The sequence below is a fragment of the Dromaius novaehollandiae genome, chromosome 1, assembly GCF_036370855.1.
Source record: "Dromaius novaehollandiae isolate bDroNov1 chromosome 1, bDroNov1.hap1, whole genome shotgun sequence".
Classification (NCBI taxonomy): domain Eukaryota; kingdom Metazoa; phylum Chordata; class Aves; order Casuariiformes; family Dromaiidae; genus Dromaius; species Dromaius novaehollandiae.
The window spans coordinates 214,529,788-214,541,887 of record NC_088098.1 but is presented as its reverse complement, the minus strand read 5'-3'; the positions used below and the strand labels follow the sequence as shown (position 1 = coordinate 214,541,887).

The 12,100-nt window shown below is 41.0% G+C and overlaps 1 protein-coding gene across 2 annotated transcripts in view; it reads right to left on the bottom strand.

Moving 5' to 3' along the window:
- NARS2 (asparaginyl-tRNA synthetase 2, mitochondrial) overlaps window positions 1-12,100 on the bottom strand; it is a 48,015-nt gene that overhangs the window by 29,330 nt on the left and 6,585 nt on the right. For both annotated transcript variants that reach the window (XM_064505187.1, XM_026096132.2), the window contains exons 5-6: window positions 10,767-10,847; window positions 2,391-2,491 (exon numbers count right to left, since the gene is read on the bottom strand). In XM_064505187.1, coding sequence (XP_064361257.1) covers window positions 2,391-2,491; window positions 10,767-10,847 — 182 coding nt within the window. The remainder of the gene's footprint in view (window positions 1-2,390; window positions 2,492-10,766; window positions 10,848-12,100) is intronic.

Genomic DNA, 12,100 nt, shown 5'->3' with positions numbered 1-12,100 from the left:
AAACAACTTCTGAGTGTTTTGGCTGTTTCATTTACTGAGAAGACCAGAACTTTTCCATTTTGGGGAGTTTGCTACTTTGAAAATATCATTAGAACGCATTCATTTGCCAAGCAGTTCTGATTACTATTATGTACTTACATTATGTGATCATGTAGGAGTCCTATTCAAAGGTTAAGACCCAAATTGCTAGGCTCTTTACAGGCAACAAATAAAAGCCTTGCAGTATCTAAGGGGTTAATACCTTAATTCAACTGTGATGCATCACTATGGTGCTTCTGCATCCAGGAGAGCTTCTCACTTGATCTATTTTTCAAGACTGAAGCAATTCAATAGCACTTCAACTCTAGGCCTCAAAAACTTGTTGTGCTTAAATAAAACAGAAAAAGGAGCAGGTTCACAGAACAGCGATGGCCCACTGTGGATAAATACAGTTTATCTAAATTTAGATGGCACTGGATCCATTTATAATGCCTAGAAGAACAACATGCTACTGTAAAATAGGAGCATGAAGATGTAATACAAGGTACTGCATACTGAAGAGCATTTTTTTTTTTACCCATTCAGAGACAACAAGGTGCACTTGAGTGATATTGCTGGAAGAATATTTAGCAGACAGGTCCTGTATATACCCAGTTCAGCCTTCCACTCAATCTCAGAGCAGGCTGTGTACAATTTAAAGGGAGCAGACTGATGTACCAGAGTGAGATTGTATTTCAAGTTAATCATTACAATCCATACTTTTCCTTTGGACTTATTTGATTTGTGGAATTACATCCTTCAATAAAGGTCACAAGGCATCAAAGTCAATTAAGTCTCACACATACAAACGCATGCCACGCCATCTTCCTGGACGGATGCAAGAACTCCGTCATCCCTGCAGTTAAATAAACCTTTTGCTCATTAACTTCTCACAGCTAATATCTGAGATGTGTCAGCCTTTGGCTGCCAAACGATCTGTGCTTCTGTCATAGCTACCAGGGCACCACTTAAGAGTATGTCAAAAACAACCTGCTTATCAAGAAACATTAGCTTTAACCATTGAGCTTAGCATGGTCTCAGCTGTCCAAGGCTGTCTAGGTGGTCTGAGAAGAGACATCATCTCTCAGAAAGAACAAGTCAGGCAGAAAACAGCTTTCTGTAGAACTTCATACCTTTTGATTTGAAGGCAAAGCTTCCCCTTTGAACATGGCTACAATTTCACTGTACCTATTTACCAACAGACAATTAAACTCTTCAGCAGTGATTTAAAAAAAAAAAAAAAAAAGGGCTAAATATTTATTCTCAACACTGTATTTGAGGCATGGACAGCAACTTAGGCTAAGACTATTAAAAATATTCATTAGAGTCCATATGAAAAGGCAGGTCTTCCAACTTCTTACTGCATTTTCTAAAGCCAGGGTTTTAACCATCTCATCTTCAGGACATTTGTACCAGACAACAACTAATCACTTCAAGAGGAGGCTTGTGTACCCTGTAGACGCACGAAGAACCCCCTTGGCAAGTGGCAAATTGACACAGTGCTACCTGCCCGAGAACTGGTCTCTGATAGGCTTTATCAACAATTCAACTGGTAGAAAGAGATTTGGCTCGAGTACCACATCTGAGGAGAACCCACACTGTAAACGCTCAGGAAACTGTGCCTTCAGTTAAGGGACTGTGCTGACTGAACTCCATCTGTTTAATGTACTGATTTAATTAATTTATTGTGAAAACTCAGTGTAGATGAGGATCAAATCTATCAATCAAAGGGAACTGTGGCTCTGAGACTGTGACACTTTCACCCCTAACAATCTCGGTGAAACATTAACATTAAAGCTTAAGGATAATTTTTCTATTAACATTAGCATTAACTATTTGCCTGAGATCACTTCAGCAGCTGGAATGAACAATTCATCAAGTGTAAAAGCTATGAAACAGGAGAAATGAGAACTGGCCAAGGAAGAAATACAACAGGAAGACTGAAGGAGACAGAAAAGGAAGACTGTGAAGAAAGGACAAGGAGAAGGCAGGAATGCAACAGCTAAAGTGAAAAAGAACTTCTCACTGAGAGATGGCATATGTGAACAACAACCACCAAAAAATGACATTTAAGGTATTACAGTTATTGGTAACAGCCACACAGTCATTCCCAGTCATATACTGCCTTTGGTATTCGTCCCATATTCCCAATCTCTAGCAAACACAGGGAGATTCCTAGTATTGAAAGCTGGTTCATAGACCAGAATTCAAAAGGAGTCTGACTTTCTCCTGGCTAGATGGGACTCTCCCAGCAGTGTTGTTCAATTTGTTTTTGGCACGCATGTGGCAGATACCTAACAGTTACCAGTGGGGCAAAATCACCAACAGAGAAGACTCCACAGATCCAGCCAATAAATTCTCATTTTGCTCACCCTGCCATCACTTCCAAATGGAGCTGGCCAGAGACTGTCAGGAAGGCAGGCACATCAAAGAAATGGTTCTTTTCTCCAGATTCCCTTGCTTCATTCGATGTCTGTAAGTAAAGAAAAAAAATGCACAAGTCAGACTATCAGCGTTTGATTAAAGAGCACAGCTCTTGCTTATTTTCCCTCCCCCCCAACAAATTCCACGAGATTCAATCCAAACACCACTGAGACAGAATCCAACAACGTGGAAAGTCATAACACAATGCTCCCCATCTTTGCTCAGATCGTTCCAGAGTCTGTTAGCAAACAAATTCAAGCAAAACACATTAAAAAAACCCACATGATAAAACACTCCTGGGAACTGCCCTTTCTTGGGATTTGACACAATTAATGTGGCTGCACAGTGAAAAGCCCTACGCTAAATGGGAAAAGCCACAGCTTACACCTCCTTTTTCAGTGACTTATGAGGATACAGGCTGTAGGTAACAGAACAAGTTGGTGAACTGTGGTACCTACCACCAGTGTCACCAGCAAAGCCTGGACATGCCAGAACAGAGAAAGGATGTGCAGTTGCTTCAGCCATCGCTCATACTAATGGGGATTGTAAATCAGATCCTTGACAATCAGTTATACCAGTTCAGCTGAAGAGAAATAACTGGGTAAGCTGACAGAGCTTCATGGCACTTGACTGTCTGCCCAAAGCGGACAGCACAGAGGCCATTCAGAAAGCTAAAAGCATGCGGCTCTTCACTTCTCACCTCTTGCCTTTGTAGGTGACAAGTCAGGAGCTCTGAATTTTACTCAGAGCAAAGAACTGTGTCATTTACACATTTAAGCATGGACAAGCTAAATAAGAAAGAGGTGTTGTAGAAAGGGAGGAAATAAAATGAAAAATAAAATGTCAGGAAGGACATACCCACCATTTTACAAGCAAGGACATGAACAAACAAGAGAGGCAGAAGTCTAGATTTTCTAGAGTGCTTCCTATTTCTGGTTTCCCCGGTTGGCAGAGGAAATGCCCGGATTTTCAGTGGAGTAACATTACACACACACACATACATATACACACACATATATATATATATATAGCCAAGGGCTCTGTCTATCTGGGACCTTGGGAGCAGGTAGACAAACTACCATGTTTTTAGGAAATGCAGACATACAAAATGAAAGTCCCTCTGGAATGTCTGTTGAGGAACAATTTGCCCAGCAACATGCAAAGGAAAGAATACAGCGTATCAACCCAGTCACCAAATATAAGCAGCAATTTTTGACTCTTTGCTACAAAGATCAAGGGGGACAGGGGAGGGAGTAAAGAATTTCTATTATTTGGAAGTTCAAAGCTTCATGCAGCATTGCCTTCAAAATTCAATTTCAAGTCTGATAAGAAAGCAGAGGAGTATTTTCCACATGTCAGGTGCACTGACTTCTAATAAAGACTTTTTAAACCAGTGCTATTTTCCTTTCATGGGCAAATTTGTTTCCATTGCACAAAGACCCACAGTAATCAAGAAGAAGAAAAAAAAAAAAAAGGAATGAAATATCCTCTCTAGACTTGTTACTCAGTATTTAAAAAACAGAACTGAAACAATATGGAGTTGGAAACATCACAGCTTGCACTATAGGCACTGAAAAAACAAATGACGCTTCCTTTCAGCTTTTGCATATTTTTCAGGTCAAGAGGTATTTTAAACAAAAGACAACACATATTGAAAAATTTCACGAGTTCAGTATTGGCTGATGAAAAATCATCTGAAAATCCTATTAAAGCAGTGGTATATTTTTGTTTTTTAATGTATAGACATAAACCAAAAACTAGAACACCTCCATGATTAGAACTTTAAGAGTCATCTGAATGGATCACGCTTCAGCATTTTTTAAAAGCAAAGATAAAAGAGATTTCGTTTCAGCATGTCAACATCATCCCCAAGCTTTGGAAGGGCCAAAGGTTCAGGAGAAAGAAAAAAGCTTAAAAGTTATTTTGAGATTTGGTCAATCTACCGCCACTTCAAAAATGAATACTTCCTTCTGAGATAAGTTTGAAATACCCATTTTTAAAAAAATGTAGCTCCCAGGAGTTATGCTAAGTGTTGCTAGCTCTGCTAACTACCCCACTGCCTCTAGCCAGCCTCGTCCTCAGCTTGATTTGTCTTGGGGAGGCTGGGACTGCTGGGGCTTGTTTGCCAGCCTTTGATATTCTACAACCTGCCATTTTTCTCAATGAGTAGGAAAGTGCTGCTTTCTTTTTAAAAAAGCTCTGCTGCTCATCACAAAGTTAAAACAGATCATAAGGCAGTTTATCTCTTCACAACATCACACTGAAGAAGAGAGTTAGCCTTCCTTGCTCCATGGAGATCAATGGAAATATGACAATGCGTGGCTGCAACCCCAGGACTGCTTCCTTTCTTTCATCAGTTTTGCAGGTTTAAAAAAACCCAAAGATGCAAAACCAGGCTCCTATTGTTTTCTTCAAATAAACCCAGAGTATTTGTTCAGGAACAATAAGAATATTAATAAAAATGCAAACATCCACATACCACAACCAGAGGGCCATGGCTAAAACTCTGGAAAGAAGAGCAGAAGAGCTACTACTCTACAGTTGGTTTCTCCTATTGGAAGTTCACTTCAGCTACATTCCTGGCTCCTCAAGTGAAAAATCCCAGCTAGTTCTGTAGGATGCAACTTTTAAACAACAAGAAAGAGACAGACTGGAAGCAGGAAAAGAACACAAGTAATCAGCCATGAAATCTCAAAACTTCCCCCCACATCCACAAACAGGATACAGCTGTCTGCAGGAGCTGGAGCTTCGTTTATTTATATGACTTTATGTCATTTTTCATCTCCAAATCAGATGTAATCTTAGTGAGGCAAGGGGAAAACAGAGAACAGCAAGTGACAGGAGGACGACTGAAGACTGCAGCGCAACTGGACTTTTCAAAACCTGCAACCAGTTTGATAGACGCCGCCCAGATCCTGAGATGCAACTGTGCATTGCAAGGAGCTGACAGGCTGGTCCTAACAGAAGGTGCAGAGTAAACGCAGCAAAGTTTACATAAAATTTTACCCCCTCATCACCATCCTGATCACTTCCTCCTAAGAGCTGCCCACTTGACACGAAGCTTGATGAATGGGTGTTGTGAGCTGCAAAATTAATCCACCTGCCACTCCAGGGAAGACAAAAGGCCTCCCTTTTCCTTCAGGAGCAGGAGGGGTCACTTCAGCAAGGCAGTATCCTATAATTAGCAACTTCCCATTTCACATATGCAAATATCGACAAACTCAGTAGAGGTGGTTCCTCCTCCATTTTACACATCCAAACACAGAAACAGGCCAATATTTTCAAGTGTCTATGATGCAGATTCACACTCAACCCTTTGGATCAAGCCTGCTTCTTTATTATAAGCAACCATGTGTAATAAATGACAGAAGCCAAATTAAAAATAGCAAATAATGCTATCCCTTTGCTGCTGACATTGAGTGAGATTGCTTTTCATGTCTTAGACTAGCAAATGAAGTAACAACATTATGCTGCTTTTATTTCAATTAGATGGACTTTTCTCCCATCTGCAAATCCAAAAATACCTACTTGATAAAAGATGGGGAGAAATATTTTTTTTTGCTTTCAAGTTCTCTGTACTGTCTAGTGTAAAACTACCCAAGTTACAGGGAGGAGAGGGGAAATCTTTCTGAAAGAAGATCTTAGCATCTCTGAGTAGACTCACTCTAAATACACCAGAATTGGAAGTCAAAATCAAAGGCTTTATTCTCATTCTAAATACGAGAACAACTGGATTTAGTACCTGTTTTGCTCTCCTTCTCCTCAAATGTCTAATATTTCATTTAAAATTATTCTCTTTGATGTCAGCCTTGTATTAACTTTTTGCTTTGGGCAATTATCTTCAGGGAAGTATAAACCATTTGATTTTGCCTTTCACTCCATGCAAGCCAAATGCAGGAAGGGATCAGAGAAGACTTGAAAAGCCCACAGAAATCACTGCTCGAGCTCTAGTACAGGCCCATGAGACGATGCTGCTGAAGCTTCACAGTACCAGTAATCTGGACCTGTCCTCTGTGATGTCCCATTCTAAAACATTACTGTTTTTTTCATTTTAGACAAATGCTGTAAAACTTTTAACTTCCAAAAAGACGTCCTTGCAATTCCAGTCCTAATTCTGGTAAGCTGGACAATACTAGGCAATAGCGGTGTTCAGCTGGACACTGGGCAATTGCAGCTGGTTCTACAGAGAGAAACATCTCATAAATATGGAATAGAATTAAGGGCAGAGATGCAGCAGGTAGAAATAAATAGAAAATGAGAGAGTCAGGAAAAGGAGAGCAAGCCTCCCCTCAGCCAAGTCCCAGCTTATTCCCATCTCTGCTGAAAAGCTCTCTGAAGTCTCAGCCTCCCAGGTACTGGCTGCCTCCCAGGCCATGACGCGTCTCTAAAGAAGAAACACCCGACAGACACTAACACTGTTGCGTTTAACTGTGATTCTCCCAACAGATCCCAGCCTCCTTTGGTGCTGACAAGGCTATTTTTTAGAAGTACTGAGGGAATGGTAGGATGTAAGTTTTGACATCTTCCACAAATAGACATATGTATTTCTGGTTCCATGGTAGGCAAGACCATGGACCTGCATTCCTCATGGATCTAGAAATTTTCACATTCATTCCTCTGAGCATGTGGCAACAAAACAAAACAAAACCCACACACCATCATCTCTGGATGCATATTAGAAAAGAACAATACCTGGGTGGCAATAAAGGCAATACAAAACATGTGAGATCTACTTTAAAGATGTGTGAATGCCAATATAGCTGTTGCGCTTTCTCACTCGCTGCATGCTGAGTTTTGTTGAAAGGCTACTGCTGCGCAGCAAGGAAGGTGGCTGCCTCGGGCCTCGTACTGGCTGATGTGCCCTGGGTCAGGAAGACTCTTCTGGAGGGTAGAGGAGACTGCACCTCCCTCAACTGAGGACAGTCCAATAAGGAAACTTTCAAGGTGCAAAGATAAGACAGAGCAAGAGAGCCAGAAAACAGGGAGTCTTCAACACAACAGACTGAGCAGGAGGACACTGAAAAGGGTAGGGAGCAGACATGCAGTCAAGCCACCAATGTGAAAGAAAGGAGGATTCCCTATGAGGCATCCCCAGAAAGGGACCGTGCAAAATTTCTGGCAACAGCCAAAGCCACTATGTGATAAAGAACTGTGAGGAAAGGATCTGCCCTGAGGAGCTCAGAGAGCTGAGGCAGAGGAATTATTCTCAGATTAAATTAAAATAAAATAAAAGGGGCCATCTCACCTTGAATCTGAATTCTCCTTATTTCAAGAGTTACCTTGTCCTACTTTGCATTCTACTAAAATCCAACTTCCAACGTTCAAAGCTTTTTCGGTGAGTTCATTTTAAAGGCGGCATCACATGCAAGAGGGCCTCCTGTCTCTGGTTCCACCAGAAGTTGTTACAGTCCAATGCGAAAAAACCTGCAGGTTGGTATTGCTGATGTTCTGTGCACTCGTTAGGGTCTTGTTGGCTGTTTTAACACTTCTGGCAGTTTCTCCTCAAACTTCTCTTCTCCTCAAACTTAGCCCTCTTCCCCCTCACCACCAAGTGTGATAAACAGGTTTTCTCTGAAGTTCTTGCCATCCTGCAATTTCTTTTTTCTCTCTGCAGTTTACCATGCTCTTTTTAGTGTTATTTATTGTTAGAGTATTCCATTTTAAAATATTTTCCTAATTGATTTGCCTAGCAGAGAGGAAAGGGATTCCCCTCTGCCCCTGTCCCAAGTCCTACTATGAGAAAATCCCAACCAAACTATGCACAGACTAATCAGTACTCACAAAACCAAACAAAGATAGTGAGGAAGCCAGACATATAAACAAACACAAATCCTACTGGATGAAGAGGTCTAGAAATGAAGGACCATATGCCTTTAGAAAGCCTTTCCCTTTTAATTCAAGATACTATTTTCCCATCTCTTCAAGTCTCTTGTAAAAGTAGATTCCTCTTCACTTTCCACCATCTCTAAAGAATGCACAAGTCTGAACAGCAACTAGACATTAGTTAGAGGAATAAAATTGTCAGTCAAGAGAAGACAGCTATTAACAGACACAGGTTGACAGGGGAACTAAATGCAGCCTCTACCAGAGCCCTAAAGGCTACTGATCCAAAGTTTTCAACTTCTTCCACCAGCAGCAGGGGAGCTAAACCGGCAAGACTATCAGCTTCGTGCACTTCAGACAGCAGATACACTTTAACTACTGGAAGTTCAGGAGCACGGGGACATCAATTTACATTCTGGTCACAACTGGAGGATTAGTTCTGAAAACATAAACCCAGAATTTATTTATTTTTTAAATTAAGGAATCTACTTTGCAGGTCACTTTCACTCTGTCCTATCACCATAATTCTTGGCTACCGCTCAAATATAAGAACAGCAGTAATTCGCTCTCTCCCTGCCCCATGCAAGTAGTGAATTTAGGGTTGGTTTAAGAGTGATGTAATACAGAAATCTGGAAATGTGTTGATGTTTCGTTTAATTAGAAGCACATACAGGTTTTGGTGTCAATACAGCAAGAACACTTACTCTGATTTCTATCTGTCTGAGAACAGCACATCCATGGCCCAAGGGAGGCTTCATTTCCCCCAGATTTCTACTTCCAAGAAACAGTCTCACTGTTCCAGTGGAGTGAAGTGGCCACAGCAGGATAGAAAGTGCTCTCAGCTCTATGTTAACCAAGACCAATTCTAAGCAGGTTCGAAGAAACAAAACCAAGTCCCCACTAAATTACACCAGACGATGAACTGCTGCTCCAAAAGGAAACAGGAAATCAGGGAGAATTTCCCACTTTCTAGCAGCAAGTACGTTTCTGAAGTCCTGTCTCTGTGGGACAGACCACGGAATGGGCTATGACTTGGCACTTACTCCGCACCTTTCAAGCACAGCTATCACCATGTTTCCCCACAACAGGCATCATTTTACACATAAGCAATCACACTGGAGTGAGATTAAAGAGATTTGCCCTAAACCATGCATTTAGTTAAGATCCAGTTTATAGAAGTTTCAGCCTCACACTTCTACCACCTCAATCAACACTTGCATCAGTGCTTCTGTTACTACAAGCCACCTACGCTTTACAGCTTTGAAGTGGATACAATTTGTACCAAAGACATAATATACTGTACAGCTGCAAACTGTATGATGTTTTCATCATTAAGTGTCACTTGTTTTCACATCTTAATTTGCATGCAACAGCCTGGAGTGAACCTTTGGTAGCATTAAGAGATCTCAATTCAGCAGGAATGATTTAGTTTAGCTAATCAACTCTATTGTCACAGCAAGCAAAAAGCTGAGCTACACGTCCTGTTCTGGACTAGTCTGGAAGGGAATCACTAATAGCACAGGTTAGGCCTCGAGATCCTGAAGAACCAGTACACGGAGGTTTTCTGTCACGAGGCTGTGCAGGCAGTGGAAGATGTGACCCCACAGTAAGCAACTGCTACTTCAGCAATTCTTCTTTTGCTTCGAGATGATTCACCAGCAAGGCTGGAGCCAATAAACATAAGTGGCAATAGATGTAATTGTTTGAGGCAGAATACATTTCAAGTGTAGAAATATAAAGGGCAGATGGAATTTCTCATGATTCATGAATGCAGGGGTTAGGAATCATGAGAAATGTGTGAGGAAGATCCCAATGGTTATAGCTGTACTCAAGTTACATAGAAGCTTTTCTCCAGAGAGGTTAAGGCTTCCTGCTAGTACTTAATAAATGACACATTGTGGCAGTAGCTTGGTGGAGGGACAGCTGGCGATACTGGTAGGAAGAATTCCCACATACAAGAGTAGCTTTTAGGGAAGAATATATACACAGGTGAAAAGCAGTTTTTAAAAAAGTTAGCAATTTAACCTTAAAAGAAAGTTAGCAATTATCTCATGGTTCAGAGGAGGAGAAGCCAGGTAAATTAAATTCTCCATTTCAGAGCTAAGAAGCATTTGTGTGTAGCAGGCAGTCTCAAATGTCCCATCCCACCTCTTGGGTTCTTATGATCACATCTTTCTGTTTATTAAGATGTTCCACGTTCCTCTCTTATTCTTTGTAAACTTTTCCGCAGCACCAGGGATAGAAAAACCTCATCAGTACAAAAAGTGCTGATTAACACACAAAACAACACCAAAAAAAAAAAAAAAAAAAAAAAGTAATGCATCTCTCTAACTCTGCCTCTATTAGTTGAGGCAAAGGACTGCTATATTAAAAAAAAAAATGATCACAGAACTACATAAAGGAAAGGCTTTATAAAGACAAATGCTTCCTTTAACCTTCAATGACTCTAGAATTGCTCTGCAAGCAAAAAATCAAAACAAACCCTACCCAGCCCAACTTACCTCAATTTGAAAGAGCTCCCCAGCACCTTCACAGTCATTTGATGTAATTATGGGGGTATGAATATGCACATAGCCATTTTCCTGGAACAGACAGGACACTAAAAGTTAACCAGTTAAAATTATCAAGGGTGAGCTTGAAGGATGACATCAGCAATTACACATAACAACACAGCTATTAGCCCCCAATCAGGATAATATATGTAACCTTTCAGGCATCTTCTGCCTTACATGGGCAAAGATATGGGACTAGCTAAATACTAGCACGATTTACAAATCCAAGTGTACTGCTTTGGCTTTTTCTCCATGTTTCCTAAGAGATTTATGCCACTGCTACTTTTTTTTGTGTCTGTCTCTACACTATTCCCCGTTCTTTTCACCTCCTCCAACGGCATGTTTTTTTTGGCCAGTTTCTACCAAATTTGACCCCTACAGCCTCAACTCTTCAGTTTCTACCAGCTTCTGGAAGTCAGAGTTTGGGCAGAGGACAACCTCTCAGTGCTCTTCACTAAAATAAATGTTCAGGTGTGTTAGATACCAGAAATCATGCACTGCGTGGGACAGCGCCATTAAAAACACCCAACCACAGTGTAAATGTCAGTCAAGCTGATTTTAAGACAGGGTATAAGAACCCTGGCTTGGTCATATTCTAGGTCCTCAGAGAATCACCCATTCAAATAGTGGTTTACATATCCAGCAGAGGCCTCCGAAATCAGGAGGACTGTAGGAAGAAGTAGTCCCTGTTCTCTGGGTTGCTCTGCAATGCAGCCACAGACTTTTAGAACAACTGCAACCCAATTTTCTACGGAAGGGTACATCAAATAGACCTTAGGCAAATCACATCCAGTTTTGCCTCCAGCTTGCTGTAAGCAGAACTCTGCTAACCATCTCCTTCCTAAACTAGTCCACACTGACAAGATCTTTCTGGTGGAGTGCAGAGATCAGACCTGTGGATGCTAAAGAACCACAGCCAAGCAAGAACTTGGTACTACCAGATTTCAACTGTCAGCAGAAGGAACTGATTTTCTCTGCATTGCTGTAAAGCCTAGCACAAAGAAACCCTTGAAAATCAGGGTGTCCTAGCATGGGCGTACGCAATGGCGTAGCATATCCCATTGTCTATTTTCACAAAGCACTGATAAAAAAATTAAAAGATAAAAAAAGATGTTGCCTTTAAAAGCTAAACACAGCTTTCTACCATTCACACCACAGGCCCTAGTCCTTAGCACCAGCTGGTTAAAAGGCTAGGAAGACAGCAGCAGGATTTAACAGCTTATTCTGAGAATCAAGCTAAAGCTAAGTTAGACCAAAGAGCTTATAAGGACATGCAGTGCGTT